This window comes from Electrona antarctica (genome assembly GCF_951216825.1).
Source record: "Electrona antarctica genome assembly, chromosome: 1".
Classification (NCBI taxonomy): Eukaryota; Metazoa; Chordata; class Actinopteri; order Myctophiformes; family Myctophidae; genus Electrona; species Electrona antarctica.
The window spans coordinates 24,004,879-24,026,043 of record NC_136806.1 but is presented as its reverse complement, the minus strand read 5'-3'; the positions used below and the strand labels follow the sequence as shown (position 1 = coordinate 24,026,043).

At 44.8% G+C, this 21,165-nt stretch overlaps 1 protein-coding gene across 1 annotated transcript in view; it reads right to left on the bottom strand.

The window, feature by feature from the left end:
* The window catches only part of pcdh11 (protocadherin 11), a gene marked incomplete at both ends in the record, with an annotated part of 154,163 nt that overhangs the window by 54,199 nt on the left and 78,799 nt on the right, over window positions 1-21,165 (bottom strand). Inside the window, 2 exons of the mRNA XM_079499101.1 lie at window positions 306-504; window positions 6,200-6,235. Of these exons, the coding sequence (XP_079355227.1) occupies window positions 306-504; window positions 6,200-6,235 (235 nt within the window). The remainder of the gene's footprint in view (window positions 1-305; window positions 505-6,199; window positions 6,236-21,165) is intronic.

Genomic DNA, 21,165 nt, shown 5'->3' with positions numbered 1-21,165 from the left:
GCAGTGCAGCAAAGCATTATGGTCATTGTAGGAATTCAACAATTCAGTAAGACCCTAGTCAAACACACAGAGTTCATTATTTTTCTGGCCATAGGGTGCAAGTTATCTACTACAAATACTATTAACATCGAGTGACTGCAGTTTCTTCCAGCGGTGAAATGTCCCTTTAAGCGTCATAATTTCCTTTTGATCTGTTAAATTAACAACGTGAACTACACAAACCAAACTCTGCGTTGGATTATGTGTGAGATAAGAGCAAAAAAAAAGTGAATATGGTCGACAATCTTTAAATGAGGGGTACTCACTGGATTCGGGATCTGAGTTGCCATCTCCCTCGGTGCGGCTGTTGGGTGACGTTTGTTCAAAGTACTCCTCTTGGGAGAAGCCGAGTGGCAGGGGCTGGGTGTTGCTGGCCGTGCTGCTGGGCTCCGGGTCCCCCAGCCCGCTGTCACTGCAGCTCTCCTGGGAGCCGTCTGGCAGGTGGAACGTCACACGGCGCTGAGTCTGCAGCACACCGCACAAAAAGAAGAAGCAAACACATTTTCATTCCATATTGAAATTGCCAGGTAAAAAGCAAAACCATTTGAAAGTGTCAACTCAAGTTCTATACCCATTTCAGAATCTGAACAATAGCAGTCGAGGAGAAATCAGGGAAAATGGCAAGTGTTGGTCTTGCTTGTGCGTGCACTGGCGTGTGTGATTTTTCTATTTTTTTGCACTTGAATTATAGCCAGAGGTGGTTGTTGTTTCCCCTTTATTTTCCTAAAAGGTATGTGTACACTTCATGGGGGCAAAATTGTAGGTCAGCTAAATAAAGCTTTACGTATTCGCCAGACTTTCATTGTTCATTCTTGACCTATAGGGCCTCATTAACTCATAGGGCTTCCATAGTCAAAATAATGTTGAGCATTATTAAAATAAAAAGTTACCGGGAATGTGTTTTTGAAATGGTATTTTAACAAAGAATCATTTCAACTGCAGAGCTTGTTCCCAGACCTACAATGCATGTGTGGAAGTGTCTTTTCACCCCTGCTCCTTAGAGAGTCTCTGCACACCACTGCTGGCATGCGCCCATAATAAATATCCTCGTGAGTCCCCACAACAGACAATGTTCTGGTTGAATATGGGTGCTTTTGGCTGAAGGAAGCAGACGTGTCTGCTCACAGTCACGTTTATGGGGGAAATCCTTGCCTAATTGTCTGTGTATCTAGGGCTGTTGTTGCACGCCTAACACACCCTTCCATCATTTTTTATGAGCTTTCTATTGGAAATTATAGGAATGCTGAAATTACAGGCTATCACTATGGGGATTAATTGAGACAGAGGCTTCGTAACCCAAAAATAATGTCTGGTCTGTTGCGTCTAGTGAAATACTTCTGTGATAATAAACTGGCTTTAAGATTTCTAATTGAGACTTCCGGGCTACAGTCTTAGATAATAGATGCGATGCATATTAACAGGCTGAACTATGTCCTAGTTTTCCCTCCGCCCAATTTAGACACAAGAAAGAAGAGGGAGGGAGATGTGGAGGTAGAGACTTTGATTAGGAAGGTCTTGGGATCATAGGAGTGTGTGTAGACTTTCCCTCTCAAAGGTACAGGCCTCTTTGATTTCTCTAGAGGGTTCCCCAAGTTCACATTGCGACCTTTTTCAGCAGCACAAATTTGGAGGAGCGACAAAAAAATAAAATAATAAGAAAACACCCATATGGCACGGATCTGGCAATACAATGTTAGCCATTCTTCTTGAGAACGAGCTAGACGGCGAGTGCACGAGGATTCACATTATGAGGCACATTGAAAGGGTAATCTGTGGGCATCGATAAATTCATATTGCCCTTTTGCTTTTTATGGCTTTGCCTAGGAGTCTGTCACAGAGCGGAATGAGAAGTGAGAGGATCAAACATGGCCCTGAGAGGGTAATCGCAAATATTGTCACCCTAATTACTCCCCTTTCGTGCTTAAATTCATGTTTCTGGATTGTTCCCAATGTAGCACTGCATCATATTGGGGGGGGGATAAAATAAATAAAACCTAATTATGCCCATAGTTTCTGTTATTGCGGTCGATTTTATTCATCCCATTATTCAGACTGATAAGATAAATCTTTTCTTTTTTTCCGTGCAATACCAATGAAGTGTGAGCTAGGATCTTGATTGTTACACCAAAAAGTAATATGCAAGTCCTAAATTTAAAACATCATCAACGCATGCTCTTTTAAGCTCATGGGGATGCAAAAATAAGGCTAATGCCAAATGTATACTATCGCACATTGGAGCTTGGAGACCAGCTATTCTTTGGCATGGGACAATGTAATTTGTGCGTGTGCGTGTGTGTGTGTGTGTGTGTGTGTGTGTGTGTGTGTGTGTGTGTGTGTGTGTGTGTGTGTGTGCGTGTGCGTGTGCGTGTGTTTGTGCGCGTGTGTTTGTGCGCCAGACAGTCAAAATAAACAGAATAGCATGCAGAATATATTAGATTATTAACTTAACAAACAGCTTTTTCATTCTGCCTATGACTGTTCTATTGGGCAAATATACGCAACTGAGATATCGCACAGAGGCAATGCAATAATCTCTTAATTCCCACATGAACAGATATGATATGAGACTCCTTTAAATGAATCTTTTATTTCTCACCGCCAACACTGCTTCTCGTTGCCAAAGGCTTGTGCATCTTTCAGAAGTTGTGAACAGGAAGCTGTATAGTTTTTTCCCTCGCCTCGTGGTTTTTGCTCTTTTTCAAAGACAATTGAGAGAAGGCAAATACCTTGTTGGCACTTTAAACATGGCACATTTCTCATGCCATGTTTGCCTATGCTTTCAACAATGCCCTTGGTTTGATGTATGCTTTGTTAACGCTTTGTGAGCTTGTAGATTGGCTGTTTTCAGCGCGGGACACTGTCGACGGCAGAGTGTAAATTGGGCTTCAAACCGCTTTGGCAGCTGTTTGTGAAATTTGTGATGGATGCGCGCGAAGGCAAAGTCCAGGTTCCAGCAGAAAGAAAAGGCCCACTTACAGGAGGTTGGCAGCTCTACAAAAACGTGCTTGCTCTCCACACGTTCTAATTTATTGGAAGCTTGTTCCAACAATGCCATCCAGAATCTATTAGAACAAACAGCTGTCCCTGACAATTAGGACACAATCATTTTGCATGAGGGAGTGTCTACATTTTTCTGGGTCAGATGTTTATCCGAACCCCTTAGCCTATAAGTCGGCAGCAGATATTAAGAACATCCTTTTCAATTACCCAAAAGGAGGTTTTTGGTTTATTAGATGCACATAAGGGGTTTCTTTTAATTATATTGAATATTGGTGTGGATAAAACATTGTTGTTGAAAGACAAACATGACAAAATGAAAACAAACATTCACCCAGGAGTCAAGGTGACTGTTTTGCAAGGCATTATCACTTATTTAAAGAAGGGACCAAAAATCCATAGAGCAAAGACAAGCTGCAGTAAGAGATATCAAGACCAAACAAAGCCTGTTTGGCCAGATAAAACACTGCCTTGAAAAGTATGTACACAGCGATAAAAACAGACAGGAGGGATACATGCCAAATTATACGGCATAACAAGCCAGCCAATCCCTCACTCTGGTAGCCACCCAGACAATATTCAGATGGGGCTGGATTTGTGGGTTAGCGGATTAGATGTCCGTTATATTTAGATATAGAGGCCACAAGGCTTCCATCTCGTCCTTTGGTATTAGCCACAGCTCAGTATGGTAGTAAGTATTTTCTATTGTTTTCCTTTCTTTCTGCTCTCTCCTTGGAACAACAACCGGTCTTAGAAATTGTGAGAAAGACAACATTGCATGGAGAAGAGCTTGGCTGACAACCTGCCTCACTTTGAGTGATAAACAGGGACCACTTAGGAGTGGATCAGGGGAGATTGGCTCTGCCATTTCAGATAAGGATCAGCCCGTGGGCACCACCTAGACCTGCATAAATCTGCTCAAAGGAAACGGTGATCTGTCATGTCGGAGCCTCACATGTCGGAGTTGGGGGAAAATACTGGGGGAAAAAACAATGGCAAGGTGTTAATCTGAAAAGGCCATCCCAAATGTCTCCATGCTGGTTTATATCAAGTTCATGTCACATCCACAACAGACCAGAAAAGAGGGTTTAATATGGGCTTGTCTTTAGTGGTGACTTGCGAAGAAATCCCTCATACTGTAGCTTGTGATGTGCTACTGTCAGTACTGTGTGTGTGTGTGTGTGTGTGTGTGTGTGTGTGTGTGTGTGTGTGTGTGTGTGTGTGTGTGTGTGTGTGTGTGTGTGTGTGTGTGTGTGTGTGTGTGTGTGTGTGTGTGTGTGTGTGTGTGTGTGTGTGTGTGTGTGTGTGTGTGTGTGTGTGTGTGTGTGTGTGTGTGGGGGGGGGGGAAATGTGTCCTTTGTCATGAAAGCTTGACGTAAATAACAGATTTTCACCAGAAAACGTTATTCAACTTCAGTTGGAAATCAGTTATTTTCGGTGAACAACATAGTCGCACAAAGAATAATATATTGGTCATTACTCCTTGCAGGAACAAGCAAGTGCAGGTAATTCTAACTGCCTTTCAGAAATTATACTCTTTGGCGAATTAGAAAATTGGAAAAATATTTTGTAGTTTTCACAGCTAATTCAACTTTTAGTTTAACATGAGATTTATCGCAGATATATACTATGAAAAAATAACTCACACACTAACAGATTGTGGCTCGTAATTCAACTATACTAGTTCCACGGGAGCAAACTGCACCAATCTCAAACAGCCAAGCATTGTGAAATTGCATTAAGATTAAATCAAATTGAACCTTATCGCCGTAATGTTTTGGACATTGACAAGCAACACACATCTCTTTTATTGTATTAAAAATCTACCCTCAAGTAAAACAATGTTAGAAATAATATCTTTCTCACAATTTTTATCCCACACTGCAAGCTGAAATTAAGCCTGTGGACACAAGCGTCCTTGCACCAAATTGCACAGCACATCACCTGTTAATATTATCAGCATTTTCTACAGAAACCAAATTGTATGACTAAAATGCTACTCTGGAGTGGCTGGGGACCACTTGTACCTGATTTGAGAACATACAAAATTCCCAAAGCCATGCCTTGGGTAAAGAACAGAGATGGGTCAGCCCTAATGTGTAACAATGAAACCTGCGGTAAAAATAGGAAAAGGGTAGAGGCCAGGTGTCAGAACACCATTTTATTTGCCATTCTGAGGTCACACCTCTTGTAAGTGAAAAAGTTGTCCTGCACAGAATGCACTGGGCCAAGGCAGCTGAGGCCCAGAATGCACTGGGCCAAGGCAGCTGAGGCCTTTTCACACAAGGAGCGATTGATGCACAGAGTAATTCATTTTCAATGAGACACAAGGTAGGAAGGCACGGCAAATCTGACAGGCAGAGCGGCAAGCGGGCACAATCCCTTGAAACTGTCACGTTTGTGTTGGACCCAACACAAACGTGTTGGCCTGCTGCTGGATTGTGTTTTTCCAACATGACACAGTAATATAATGCATCTATTCACAGGAAGAGCGCAGTGCGACCCCGTGTAGCCGACCTAGACCTTAATTCCATCAAACATGCAGTAACAGAAAACAAACAACAAGTAAAGGTTTTTCCTTGTCACCGCTCCTCTAAAACTATTACATTTACTTTTTAGGTTACTGACTACAGAGAACAAAACTCCCTATGATCCTTGGATGTGAGAAAATTTAAGTTTATGAAAATTCTGATCAGCTTCTGACTTTATTATAATAGTAAAATAAAACCCGATCCCTGTGTGCTGGAAAAGGGAGTACCTGACTCTTTAACAAAGTGAGCTATCTCCTTTCAAATGATATTGACGAAATAATACTTCTGGTGCTTGCAGACATAGGCCGGCTGGATGATGGCATTCATAGTTTATCAAGAGGCAAAACAAGGTATTTTTAATAGAACAAAATGTCAGAGATTTACAACACAGACACTTAAAAAAGAATTAATAGATCAAACACTACACATTCCTCATTACACAGTTTATGCCGTGGACGGTGGAAGACAGACATATTTATAATTGGGATCATTGGGCCAGAGCGTATAGCCATGGAGTTATACGTTGTAAAATATGATGCATGCTTTACTGTAGATGCTCTGATGCGCACATGCATGCAAACGAGAGCAGAGGATGAAATGGGTGGTGAATACTGATAGGGCATAAGACTTACATTCACAGATGTTATCTTGTCAAGTTGACAGGCCTCCTGCAAGGACAGAGAAGAGCAGACATTACATGTCACCGACTGTAACTGTAGAGAGGATTTACTGTGGACAGTAACAGTCTGCGAAGGAAACCGCAATGGGAACCTTCCAGTCATCTAAAAGTCAGTCAGAGTTCAGAATTGATGACCTCATAGATTTTTAGGTTTAAGGTCTTCTTTCAGGTGGAATTGAGACTTAGGGTATATATTGATTTCCCCACTCGGAGGCAAGCAGGTTGTACAGCACATTTCAGTGTTCGCTTGGCACACGTCAACAAGCTGGGCTGCAGAATCCACATCCTCTCCCAAGAAATGTAAAGAATAGGGCAAACCTGACATCCTTGACAACACAAGCCTTACAAATGACACTTTGATGAAGATGTCTTCCGTGCATGTCAGAGAAAAGTGAACGGAATATCAAATGGAGCATCAAAAATTAACAATAAACAGCGACAAGCTTCCAAATTTGGAACAAAAGGCACCCGCAAGCCTGCAAAATAGCATCCTCTCTCTGGGGACCGAGATAACTCAGGGAGAGATAAGAGTATTTAAATTTTAATCACCCAAATTTGTTTTCTTTGTACTGTGTATAATAATCTGACTGCATATGTTGATTTGCAAAGGAAACAGAAGAAAGCTATAGTGGCAAGCAGGCAGCCACATGCAGTAGATGAGGGACGAGCAGGGAGGGGAGCTGGGCTGGAACCAAAGAACAATGAATAGTTTGTGTCAACAGATCATTCTACTATAATTGTTCACAGAGGGACGCTGCTGCTACTGACTGAGGCTTAGAACAGTACAGTCCCGAGCCTTTCAACTCAACAATAGTGTGCATGGACAACCCAATTCACGCACAAATACCCGCCTATGAAGTTTGGGCCATGCCGTGCTGTCAGCCGGCCCAGGTTGATTGGCTATAATACATTTTCATGGTTTGTTTGTTTGCTTGCTTGACCTACTTGGGTATTGCAAGAAGTAATTCCACATGAGAAATAATATTTCACAATCAGAGTAATTTGAATTGCAATTCCATTCACTTGTTGGTTACTTTAAGCCAAAGAGGTTCAAACATAATTGGTGGCATAGAAGACTATACAGCCTTTTCTCTCTTCAAGTTATTTTTATTAAAAAAATAATAATAGCCTTTTAAATTTAGAAATTGTCTTATACTGTATATTACTTCCTCATTCTGTTTGTCAGTGTATCAGGGTAGGGGGCTTTGCAATTTGAAAAAAGTCTACTCTTTTTTTCTTTATTTACCATAAAGCAACTTGTTGACATTATTCCTTCACTGTATGAAATGCAAAGAGCAATTTATAGATTTTTATTTGGTGTTTGCAATCTGTGCTCTTGTTTGGAGTTATTTTAACAAGAGTTGCATAAATCTGCTGGATGGGGCTTTTAGAACACGCTTGAGACACATGCAGTAATGGGGCTAAAATGCACTGAACAATATAGGCCAAATATGGTCTATCTATACCGTATGTGGTGTTTGTGCACGAATGTACGGATTTGATGGTCCATTTGGTTTACAGCTGGATGTAATACACATAAACCATATGCTAGTGTTCATTTATCATAATGGAACTAGCACGTTTGTTTAAGCCTTGGCAAAGGCTAAAAGTCCTATATGTGTGCTGCCAGAGGAGCAATGTGACATTAGCGTGATGCTGATAGTTGTGAATAGTTGGTTCACCAGCAAGTTACTGATGTCTGCCATTCAGTACTGTGCGTGACTACATAGTCATATCTAGCTAAATTGATCATCATTCAAATTGATGGCAAAATCTGTTCCTCCACCAGTTTGTAAACTTCCCTGCGAGTGACCTAAAACAACTAGACAATAATACAGAATTCGGTAAACGGCACATGAAGGATATCCTTCATGTGCCGTTTACCGAATTCTGTATTATTGTCTAGTTGTTTTTTCTGTTGTTGTGTTGAATGTTTAATGGACCACAATGGGCATGTTTTTAACTCAGTATTTTGCCACCAGCTCAGTGGCCTTGCGGTTAGAGTGTCTGCCCTGACAATGAGAGGTCGGGGTTCGATGCCCGGCCGGGTCATACCAAAGACTCTAGAAATGGGACCCAATGCCTCCTTGCTATGCACTCTAGGCACCAGGGGAATGGAGTAAGTCCCTGTGACATACTAGACTTATTACTAGTATCATGTCCAGAGGGTGTACTTGTTCTTCAAGCTGCCCCACGCTACATAAACAGGAGATTGGCTCCGCATGGCTTACTTACTTATATACTGCCTGTACCTTTAAAAATCGACAATAAATTATTTAATCAATCAATCAGTGAAATACTAGGTGAAAACAGGCATTCGGTGAAAACAGCAGCTCATAACATGGTGAAATGCATCGCACTGCTATGCAGTGTGAACTTGTGGTTCAGCTATTTTAAGTTAATAAATTCAGCTACAATCTCTGAAACCTTTGAAATATTGTAGTTACCGACAGTGACTACAGGTGTAAAGTTGTGATCTATATATACCCATAATTTGCGAGTTCAGGTTTGTTCAATGATTACCTAAAAATACAACATTTCACTAAAATCTGTTTAAACATCATCCTGCTCATTATAAATCTAAGCAGTCATTATTTCACACATCTGAAGATTGGGGAAAAGCAACATTTGGTCTGCGCTCCTCTGGGGAGGCACGGCTGAGTGGGCATTCTAACAGAGACCGTGATGATGTCCTTCCACAGTAACTAGCATCACCAGCTTGGGCAAAACACTCGTTTAGCATCAGATACTGTAAGTAAGACCTGGCAAGAGGCAGGCAACACAGCACATGGCCAACTACAGTACAGTATCACTATGACTTTGTCATTATCACTTGGATGCCTTTCATCTTTTGCAATCAAGAGTGTCACTGAAGCATAGACGTTGAAACCTGAATTCCATGAGGAGTCGGTCTATGAGGAGAACTGCATAGTATATTATAGTGGATATTGTCTTCTAAACAAGTAACATTCAATGCAAATTATAATGCAGACATACACTACTGCTATTAATCTTAGTGTCATAACATACAATTCAGGCAGCTGCAAGTCCATTACCAATCTGGTATGAGATCAAGCTTATTATAAATACGGTATGTGTTTCTTTTTTTCTTGAAGATAAAGTTAATACAGTGTTGCTGTATTTTTGTTTGTTTTAATGGTTTGGCTCTGTAAGTGGCAAGACAAGTCTATCTGTGTTTGTTTGTTTGTTTGTCTATCTGTCTGGGGCTAATCGCACAAACCACTGGACCGATCAGTGCTAAATTAATTGTGCATGCTGCCAGTAGGCCAAGGAAGTAATCCCTGCATCCCTGATTTGTGCACACATTGTGAATATATATAAATGTATATCTTGTGAATTATATGTTTCACATTTTATGAATTCATAATCTCAGATCACAATCTCCCCTCCATATTTGGGCATGACTGACGTAATCAATATGACATCAACAACATGACGTCAGCGATCCACAGGGGAGCCACCCGTTATTAGACCCTGTCTTGCATTCTTTTGCATTGCCTGGCTAGCAATAGGAGACCAAGATATAACATACGGTCACTGTGGGCTGTTTGAAGAGCCACTCATTTATATTCATTGTCTTGTCAAGACAATGGATAGGACTTAAGGCTGCTATCAGACAATTGTTTCAAAGTTATGTTTTATTCAACACCTCAGACCTCCCCAATTAAATAATTTATATGATAATGTAAGGGCAGAGTTACAACATATCTGGAAAGGTGAACCACTACATCCTATTTCTTTGACAGCATACAGCCTTAGTTGCACTGACAATTGTTGGAGACCATAATATGTGATACAACCTTCTGTAGGAACTGCCAAGTGACCCTCTCCTTTCTGTATGCATGCCTCCCAGACCAGTGTTTTCAAAGCACCCGCATGCGAGCCTGGGTGAGAGATAGGCTCAAGATAAGTGCATTTGTTGCTGAACCACATCAAAGTACAGAGGGATGCCTTAGCAAGCAGAGGCAGTGGTGCTCAAACAGAGCCTTTGATCACTCTCTGATCATTGAAATATTGGATGAATAATTGATTAAAAACCAGACCTTTTTGTGCTATATATCTGAATCCAAATCTAATCTGACCTTGAGAATCTGTATGTTCTGACTGAGTGAACGGTACATACATTTTAGCCTATTACAAGTTGATTACCATGCAGTGTACAATACATGGTAATGCAGTGTGCAATTTCATTGCTTTGGAAGGAATGTAATGCCTGCAATGCATGCTATAAATATTGTGAAATGAATATGCATAATATATAGTATGCACATTGCACATAATTATGTTTGATATTGTTTCCACTTGTAAAGCAAATCAATGCCAATTATCAGCTTGAGTTGTGCGACACTGAGTGCCAGCAGGAAGTCTAGAGGAGTTGATGAAGTGTAGAGGAGTTGAGGTACTGCACCAAGCAGTTTTTCTCCTGGCGGTCTGGAGCTGTGGAGTATAAGCTTGTCACAGAGGTAGAGATGCTGGCTAATAACCAAAAGGCACTGGCAGAGGGTATGTAAGGATCCCTTCAAGCTGTAAGCTGATGGCTGGGTGGCTAATATTACACATCCAGTGTCAACCAAAACTAAAGAAGTCTAAGACCAAGCTGCTGAACCCCATGGTGCGTGCATCTCTGGTACAGAGATGTTATTTTTTTTTACTACTATTTACTTCTGCGAAACAGCAACTATGTAAAACAAAACAGTCTTTAATCCAAGATGTAATGACCGTTCAGATATGGACCTAAATCAGTCTGAAAGCTTTAGCAGACTTGTATGTTCCCTGGAGTTGTGCCTTTGAAGAATATCTTTGAGCTTGACAACAGGACACATCCAAGTCTGACAGAGGTAACACATTTCCTGGCAAACCAAGGATAGCCCTGCCTGCCTGCAGTGTATGTGGCAGTGAATTTCACCATAGTGAAAGAATCCCGTTGATTCAGAGTCATATCTCTGATATTTGGGGTTTTTTGTAACGGAAGGCTCAAAGACTGTTAACGCCACTCATGGAGACCATAAGAGACCCAAATATTCCATAGTTCACTTCCACTGTTCAAAACTTTAAATGAACCGTCACATCATAAATATTCACTGCATTGGGCACAACTAATGGGTCGACTTATAGGGCAACCGTTGATCATTTGACAGTTTTAGTTGCATTTAATTCAGGAAAGGAGCTCTCCATTTATACTGCTAGCAATCATACTACCATGCTGCTGTACCATGGCCCATTTGAGCTGTCACAGTCTGACTATAACTGTAGTGCCAGTGGCATTGCACCATTTGACAGAATATATAGCAATGCTGTATATCCTATACAGCCATGCTGTATAGTTGCTTCCCGATTTCAGATTTCTATCATTGACAAATAGGATAAGATAGTAAACATGTTGGTATTGGTGTTTAAGTTACTTATAGAAATATTTGTATTATAACTTTGCAGTTACAACACTTACCTAACAATAACATCTCATATCTATGCCTATTCTATTCTATTCTGTGCTGAAGTTACTGGGAACCCTTAGCTAGGGCAGTATCCTACTGCAACATTTTTGCTGCAGCCTACCTTCCAATAGCAACATGCACATATTAAGGAAAGGCTGTACCGGCGCACCCAACCCCAGTTTGTGAAAATAAATTAAAAAAGGCATGTGATGTGATAACTTCAATCTCAAAGCTTCAATCAATACCCCTCATCTCTGGGTGCTCGTTTCATGTTTATTGGTGAGGCTCATGAAACTTGGCTGTTCAACTACTGTGAAGTCTGTGAAAACTGTCTGCTTAAAGGTATATTCAGTGATTTTACTTAATTCAAATATCACTTATTTTTTCTTTTTTTCTGGATAATCCTCCCTACTATAGAGTGTGCTGACCATATAAGGAGTTCCTCCCTGTCCCCAGTGAGCCCCTGGGGTCAAAAAACGTTAAAGGTTACTTTAGTAACCACGGTTGTATATATAAATTGAACGAAATACCTTTCGTTTATGGGTAGGTTTCCTTCGAAACCTAGCTGCAGAACATTATTTTATGTACTCCCAGGACAGAAAATTCTAGAATTTTCGCTGTCCTGGGCTCTAAGGGTGACGTAGGAAGCCACGCCTATCCCGTATAGATACCTGCGTGGCTACGTCAGCCCTCATTCGGAACTTTTCTTCTGCTTTAGAGAACAGAAGGGCGTTCCACGAAAGGTATTTCGTTCAATTTATATATACAACCGTGGTTACTAAAGTAACCTTTAACGTTGTATTATATAGAAATTTCACGAAATACCTTTCGTTTATGGGACTTTATGAACTCCCGTGACCTGAACTTCCAGTGGGTCCCAGGTAAACCTTTTGGGAGGGGCTCGGACCCTTTTGGGTCCAGAACCTAGTCCTTGTGGAGGGCAGGAGGCAGCGCTATGCTGCCCTGATGCCTTACTGAGCAGCGGCCCCCAAGACCGCGTGCGCTAGCGAAGGCGCTGCCACATCTAGGTTATAGTATGTGGCGAAAGTCGAGGGTGTAGACCAGCTTGCTGCTGTGCAGACTTCCTGAATGGAGACACCCTTGTAGAGTGCCCAGGAAGCTGCCACACCTCTTGTGGAGTGGGCCCTCAGGGCTTGAGGGGAATCCACGCCTTGGCTAGTGTAGGCCAGACGGATGGCTTCCACTATCCAGTTAGAGATAGTGACCTTCGTGACGGGCTTTCCTTTGGTCCTGGCACCCCAGGACACAAAGAGTTGGCTTCCTTGTCTGAAGGGAGCCAGTCTATCCGCGTATATGCGTAAAGCTCTGACTGGGCAGAGGCAATTAAGCCTGCTGTCTTCGTCAGAGGAGAACGGCGGGGGATGGAAAGCCTGTAGGTTCACTGGCACACACACTGAGAGAGCATTTTTGGGAATGAAGGCGGGGTTTGCCTTTAGGGTGACCTTGGTCGACCCCTCATCGAACCTCATGCAGTCTGGAGAGATCGAGAGCGCATGTAGGTCGCTGACCCTTTTTGCTGTCGTGAGTGCGATCAGGAGAGCCACCTTCAGGGTTAGGAGCTTGAGGCTCACGGTTTGTAGTGGTTCAAAGGGTGCTGTAGCCAGCGCCCTTAGAACCAGGGACAAATCCCACGAGGGAACGAGGGATCTGCATGTCCTATGTTCCCTGCGTACACCCTTCATGAATTGTTTTACCAGCGGGTGCTTCCACACCGTCTGGTTATCAAAGCCTGGGTGGCAGGCAGAGATTGCCGCCAAATGGACCTTGACTGAGGAGAGGCCTAGACCGTTGTCTAGGAGCTCCTGCAGGAATGACAGGACGTCGATCACTGAGGCCTGGTAGGGGACTGTTTGGTCTGGTCTTCGTGAGCACCAATGCTCGAAGACGCGCCAGGCTGTGTCGTAACGGTCCCTTGTTGACTGGGCTCTGCCTTTCTGAATCGTTTCGATTACGTTCGGAGGTAGACCCACGGCAGTCAACATCACCCTTTGACGGGCCAGACCCATAGGTCTAGGTCCTGGGGGTGAGGGTGGAAGATCTCCCCCCTCGCTTGAGAGAGGAGATCCGCTCGAAGGGGAATTCTCCACGGCTGGTCGTAGAGGAGAGGGGTTATTTCCGACCTCCAGACCCCCCACGACGGGGCTATTAGGAGCACCTTCAGACCCTGAGTCCTCACTCTGTCCAGAGTGGGGCTGATGAGGGATAGCGGGGGAAAGGCGTAGAGAAGGGTTTTGGGCCATTGGTGTGACAGAGCGTCTAGCCCCAACGTTGATGGTCCCCTGATTGCGAAGAAGAGGGGACACTTCGTGTTCTCCTCTGTGGCAAAGAGATCCACCTTGGATTTCCCAAACCTGCTCCAGACCTGGGCCACTGCATGAGGGTGTAGTGACCAGTCTGAGTAGCGGAGAGGTCCTCTGGACAGCAGGTCTGCCCCTGTGTTCAGAAGACCTGGGACGTGACATGCTACTATTGAGAGGACGCGTGTGTTGCACCACAGGATCAGTTTCTGAGCCAGTTGATGAAGACGAGGGGACCTGAGTCCACCTTGTCTGTTGATGTAGCACATGGCCGTGGTGTTGTCTGTCCTGACTAGGACATGGCAACCCAGGATGCGCTGCTCGAAGTATTTCAGGGCGAGGAAGACTGCCATGAGCTCTAAGTAATTTATGTGAAGGGCACGTAGTGGCCCCAACCATAAACCTCTGGCTGTGAGTCCTTCCATCGTGGCTCCCCAGCCTGTCATGCTGGCGTCTGTAGTGATGACTTTCCTGATCAGAGGCTTTCCCATGGGGACGCCCTCTGAGAGGGTTTTCCTGTCTGACCACCATTGAAGGGCTAGTATGCATTGTGATGTTACTGTTACCTTCTGGTGCCGACGGTGCATTGGTACATGTAGAGAGCCTATCCATCGTTGGAAAGGTCTCATATGTAGCCTTGCTAGGCGGATTAAATAGACCGCAGAGGCCATTAACCCCGCCATCCGGAGGCATGCATGAAAAGGAATCGAGCGTCCCCTTTTGAATGACGCCACGCACTGCAGTGTTGCGTCTATTCTCTCTTGGCTCAGGCGGGCCGTGTAAGAGATTGAGTTCAGTGTTATGCCTATAAAGTCTATTGACTGTGTTGGCATAAGCATGCTCTTCTCGTGGTTTATTATAAACCCAAGCGAGTCGAGGTGGCTGAGCACACGATGTGTGTGCGACAGTGCTTCTCGTGGAGAGTCTGCAAGTAGGATCCAGTCGTCTACGTATGTAGCGAGACGGATCCCTTGCTGTCGGAGCGGAGCGATAGCTGCCGCGGTGCACTTTATGAAGACTCTGGGACTCAGTGACATTCCGAAGGGAAGGGCTGTGTACTCGTACACTTTTCCTCTGAACCCGAAGCGCAGAAATTTTCTGTGCGGCGGGTAAATCGGAATGTGGAAATATGCGTCTTGCAGGTCTATCGACGTAAACCAGTCCCCTTCGCGAATTAGGCGTAGGAGGACTGGTGGAGTAAGCATTTTGAATCGCAGCTTTTTTAAGTGACGATTCAATGCCCTCAGGTCTAGAATGGGACGGAGTCCGCCCCCCTTTTTCTTTACCAAGAAATAGCGGGAGTAAAAACCGTTCATTGATTGGTCGAGGGCCACCTCTGTGATGGCGCCTTTCTGCATTAATGAATTGATTTCCTCTTGCAGAATGGCGGCCTTTTGCCCGCTCGCTTCTGAGAAAATAATTTTCCTGGAAGTGGGCGGTTTGGAGGCGAACTGTAGCCTGTATCCTGTCTGAATTGTACGGATTATCCACGGGGAGGCCCCGGATATCCGCCATTGTGACAGATGACGTGACAAAGGGTTCCCTGTGCTTGTCAGCGTGGTGCATGGCTTGCCTAGGGGAAGACTTACTTTGTGTGAAATGTCTCCCTCTAGTGAATTTTTTCGGTATTGAGTTTGGAAAAAATTGGCGTGGAGTTCTCGGCCTGTGACAGCTAAAGCTGTCACAGTGTGGGTTATCTTTCCCACTGGGCCTATGCCCTTCAGAGTTGGTTTTATTGTTTTTTGTGTTTTTTGTTTTTTTGTTTTCTTTATTGAACAACGTGGAAAAACATACACATGTGAATTGCACATAACAATTTTGGGGGTCTGTACAACGGTGCTCACAGCACTGTGTACAGGCCCCCTTAAGCGCTTCAGCGCAGGCTCTGAGGTGAGATCTGTGATCCCCACCTCTGGCCTTGAACTCTGAGTGTGGTGGGGAAGATGACCCGGCCCGGGCAGGTCATTTGCGCTTCCCCTGGCCTCGGCCTCTGGGAGCGCTCCTGGCCTTGTAGGGCGGCGGAGAGGTGCGGCGGTCTGCTCTGCCTCGGCCTGCAGGCTGTCGCTGTCTATCTCCGCTCCGGTCCTGGGACCTGGGTTTGTCATCGGTCTTGGCCTTCCAGGGTGCCTTCTTGGCCTTGGGGCGGCCTACCGGGGCGGCCTGGTTGGCCAGCGGTTCGAGCGCCTTCATCGTCTTGGTGGAGGACTCGAGCTGTTGGATGGTCTCTGACATCTTGGCCAGAGCGTCCTTAAACATACTGTCTGGGTGGATATTTCCAGCCACAAACTCTTTCTTTGTCTCCAGGGAGATGGCGCTGGTCTGATCGACCCAACGCCATCTCTCCTGGAGGATGGAACATGCCATTGCCTTGGCGTTGTGGAGAGTGGAGTCCCTCTGGAGGGTGGCCATCTCGTGATTCAGGCGGCGTAACTCGGCCAGGTCTTCTGGCAGTTCCGCTAGCTGGACTTTAATGGACTTCTGTCCCATCTCAATGAGGAGGCTCTTCATGGAACCCTGGAGAAGTGCTCCTGCATTGAGGGCCTTCGCCACGAAGGACATGTGTGCATACTGCCACTTGTTCAGTTTTGAGGCTTCCCTCACGCTGCTGGACAGGAGCTGCGGTTCCTTTACGTGGTGATCCACTCTAGGAGCTGCAGGGTTGGCCAGGTAGGCCGCTATAGCCTTGTCCATAGCTGGCATGAAGTCTATGGCGAGGGTTTGTTTATCTGGTATGTCGTTGGGCCCCTTGGCGCTGGCCTTGGGAAAATCCACCTTCAGGAGGGGTTCGTCCCAGGCGTGCATCATGGCCTCCTCGAAGCCCTGTGCCATAGGGAGCTTCTGTCTTCTAGGTGCAGGGGGGGGGCGGACTCATCAGTCCTGCCTTCCCATGGTAGTACCTTGACAGTTGACTTAGGCCATGTGTGGTTACAACGTGCACTAGCCTTCCTGTATATCTCGTAAATATTGGAGTCATCCATGGGGGGTACAGGAGGCGGGGGGACAGGAGCCCTGGCTTGCTGGTGCTCCTGTATGTCCATGGCATCCAGGTCGTCGAAGGGGCGACGAGTGGTGCTGACGTAGTCCCCGGGGGAGAGGTCATCATGGCCATCTCGTTCGTCCGCGTAGGCCTCGTCCAGGACGTGGTAGTCCTGGAGTTGCTCCTGGAAGGAAGGGAGCTCGTCATCACGAAGCTCCCCTTCCTCCCTGGTAGTCCAATGCTCCCGACCGGGAGACATTGCGCGGTCTGGGGAAAGGTCCAGGCGGTCCACCATATAGCTGGGTGCAACGGCAGGCTGTCTGCGTCTAGCTGTATGTCTGGGCGGGCACTCAATGGTGGCCTGCACGACGTGTTGTCGAGCACGTGGAGCTGGGGAAGAGCGGCGCGGTGCGAAGGTATCCCTTGGCCTCGCGCCATGAGCCTCGTAATCAGTGGCCTCGTGAGCCCTGGTTGCAGAGGCTGAAGTAGCGTACCTGTCTCGGCTAGCGCCGGCAGGTGCTGCTCTTGAAGAAGAGGCTCCGGTTGGGGCTCTGTTGCCCGAGTAGTCGAGCCTCTGTCTCGGGGTAGCTCGTTGTATGCGAGCTCGTCGCGGGGGAGGAGTGGGGCTCCTCTCTCGGAGTCCGTGGGCGGCAAAGTTGTCATAATACCTTTGGACACGTCCGAGCCTGTTGTTTAGGACGTCGTCGTCCATTTTCTCACAATGGAGGCAAACGGGACCGATTTCCTCCATGGACTCACGGGTGTGGGTGAGGCCGAGACAATACATGCACTCGGCATGCCCGTCTTTGCCCGACATCGTGTTCCCGCATCCCCAGGTGGAGCACGTCTTTTGTTTGGGGCCTTCTTGACAGTCGGCGGGCACCGGCTGTCCTCGATGGCGTCTTTCCCCGGGCTGGGTCTCCCTCGTCAGCGACATGGTTGCTTGTAGAGAGAGGAGTCCGAGTGCTTAACAGCCACAGGTTTATCTTCCTCGTGGCGTGTAAAAGTAGACCACAGGCGTATCTGCCTAGTAGCGCTAAGCTAACTATCGATAGCTTTAAGCTAACAAACGCTAGCTTTAGCGAGAGAGAAAAAGAGGCGCGAGCTGTTTTTTCCGACAAGCTAGCGTAGCAACAAGTTGCCTAGAACTCACTTGTGTCGAAGTTCGGCTTTTTTTCTCGAGAAGTATCCTTCTGTTTGCTTCGAGAGTGTGCCAGAGATCTCACGGTCCTAAAGAATTAATCTCTCGGCCGAGTTTGCGAGATATATTACCCTGCACACACTGGAATGTTAAAGTTCGTTCTCGCAGCTTAGCAGAAGAAAAGTTGAATGAGGGCTGACGTAGCCACGCAGGTATCTATACGGGATAGGCGTGGCTTCCTACGTCACCCTTAGAGCCCAGGACAGCGAAAATTCTAGAATTTTCTGTCCTGGGAGTACATAAAATAATGTTCTGCAGCTAGGTTTCGAAGGAAACCTACCCATAAACGAAAGGTATTTCGTGAAATTTCTATATAATACAACCCTAGTTTCAGTTTTGGTGGCGGGTGGCAAAGCCTTCATCCAATCAGGATGAGAGGGGCCTTCCTCCAATCATGATCGACTGGGGGCGGGCCTTGGTGCACATGCTGTTGGCCTGTTGCACTTCCCCCCACTGTAGAGCGTGCATGTGCACATTTTGTTACCGGGGCGGACTGGGTGGTTTTCCAAATCACCCAAATCACTGAATGCTCCTTTAAGTTGTGGAACAATAGTAAGTAATAGCATGCAGCTTCCACAGATATTCAACAACAGTAAGTATTAGCATGCAGCTTCCACAGATATTCAACAACAGTAAGTATTAGCATGCAGCTTCCACAGATATTCAACAGAACAACAGTAAGTATTAGCATGCAGCTTCCACAGATATTCAACAACAGTAAGTATTAGCATGCAGCTTCCACAGATATTCAACAACAGTAAGTATTAGCATGCAGCTTCCACAGATATTCAACAACAGTAAGTATTAGCATGCAGCTTCCACAGATATTAACAACAGTAAGTAATAGCATGCAGCTTCCACAGATATTCAACAACAGTAAGTATTAGCATGCAGCTTCCACAGATATTCTGGCTGAATTTATCAATATACAGTAGAGAACATTATTCCCTCAGAAGCCATTTTGCTCTTACAGCACTTCATACTTGGCGGGATAGAAAGGGAAGAACAAAATGGCTTCCATGTGAATATAGTCAGCAGTGACACTTTCAAGTTACTCACAAGCACCGGTCAAGTTTTTATGCTCTCGGAATTGAATTAACACATTATACCGTGCACGCACAAATATATTAACAGCAAAAATGTAGATGAGTACGCCATCTGCTAATGTATCAAGGCAAGATACACTAACACAGTATGTCAGCCAAGAAATAGAGAGCACAGTTCAAGTTTACATCCGCTTGTATTTCTGGCAAACGCAGCATGTCTTCGACAGGGTGATAAAACTGTTGCAAACAAACACCTCCTCATCAAAAGGAGCTAATAAAGTCTTCAATACACTTAAGTGTAGTCTTAGATACAATCCCCATTTCCCTCTGTATTGGTGTTCCGTTGTCCAAAGTGTATCGACGCGCTTATTGGCATTCAATAAAGGGAAACCCTCTCAGCAGTCTCCCTCTGTGTGCTGAGACTGAGAGTGGTGTAAATCCTATGTCCTTTTTGAGTATGCACAGGGAGGAACTTTCCTTTAACGCAATTACCAGAGAGCAATAATGTCACCAGTATGTTCGAACCAATTTTGATTTACAAGTGGACAACATGTTGCCTTTTCATCAGCTTATTATTATTAAGTGGTCTCCATGTGCGTGTTTCCCCTGGACAGCCCCCCCCCCTCCACTCTTAGAGAGTTATTGATCCTCCCTGTGTACCAGCCCCTCCTGATTTCATTAGGCTCGCTGCTGTTAATTACTCCACACTCTAACCTTTCGCTGTTTCATTTGGACCGACAAATTGGGTGAATTAAAAAAGGGAGGTATAGGGAAGCGGAAAAGAAAGAATGAAAGGGGGGGATGTGAGGATCCACAGCAGCTGTGGCATTGGACACCCCTCCCCTTCTGTGCCGCTTGAGTCCCAAGCGGCGTAATAATTAAAAAAGTTCATCAATGTTCTCTTTGCTCATCAAATTATGCAGAAGGAGGCTACTCTGGTAATTGTTGCAGCGGATTCATTTACGAAAACCATACCAGTTAGAGCTGGTATGGCTGTCTGGGGAGTTATGTTTCTTTTTTTCTTTTTTTTCTCCAGCTTCATGTATTTGTTAAAAGAATAAAGGCCAGGCTTGAAGTTATCTGAACATTAAATTGCAGTTAAATTTGGGCAGGCCTATTTATGTCCATGGGACATGATGTGACAGACATCAGTTACCTCTTCTTTTTGGTCTTCTTTTTGGTCTCAAATTGCTAGTGCTTCTTCCTTTTAATGCATCTTCTTTTCAAAATGTGTTTAAAGCTGCAATCCCTAAGTATTATGTCTCTCCCAACAGAGAGAGATAATTGCAACGATGTGTGGATACTCCTGGTGTCAAATCCAGTTTACCGTCTGCTTCAAATAATGTTATTGACATTGTCAACCAGTCAGTGTCCTACTGATGCTACGGACCCAAAATGTCTCAATGGAAGAGAAAGGATAACACCTTCAACCACTGCATACGTACGTGCTAGTTATATTGTAATCACCTATATAGATTAGTTAAAACAATGTTTTATGTTAAAGTGTATGAAATGATACATCGCAACAAAGTTATAATTACAAATACCTTTTGCAGCATACCTTATGTCACACAAATCCATGCACTGGTGCATGGCATCTAAATCACAGCGGACATGATTGATTAGTCATAAGAGACTACTGTAGGAACCAGATGAAGATGGTGCTCTAAATCCATGTCAAATCTATGTAGCGACTGCCTACACATCCAGGGATTATCGACAGATTAGTGCCAGCTATAACTGCTGTACTATATAACACATCACATAATTTCTAGCAAGATACATTTAAGTTTATGCACTTAACACAAAATAACACATTCATACTTTATCTGCTGTGTCTGCTGTGATTGAATCACCTGTTTTAAAATCTGACAACTTCGCAAACACAGATGCCTTAATAATAGCTGAACCTGAATCAGCT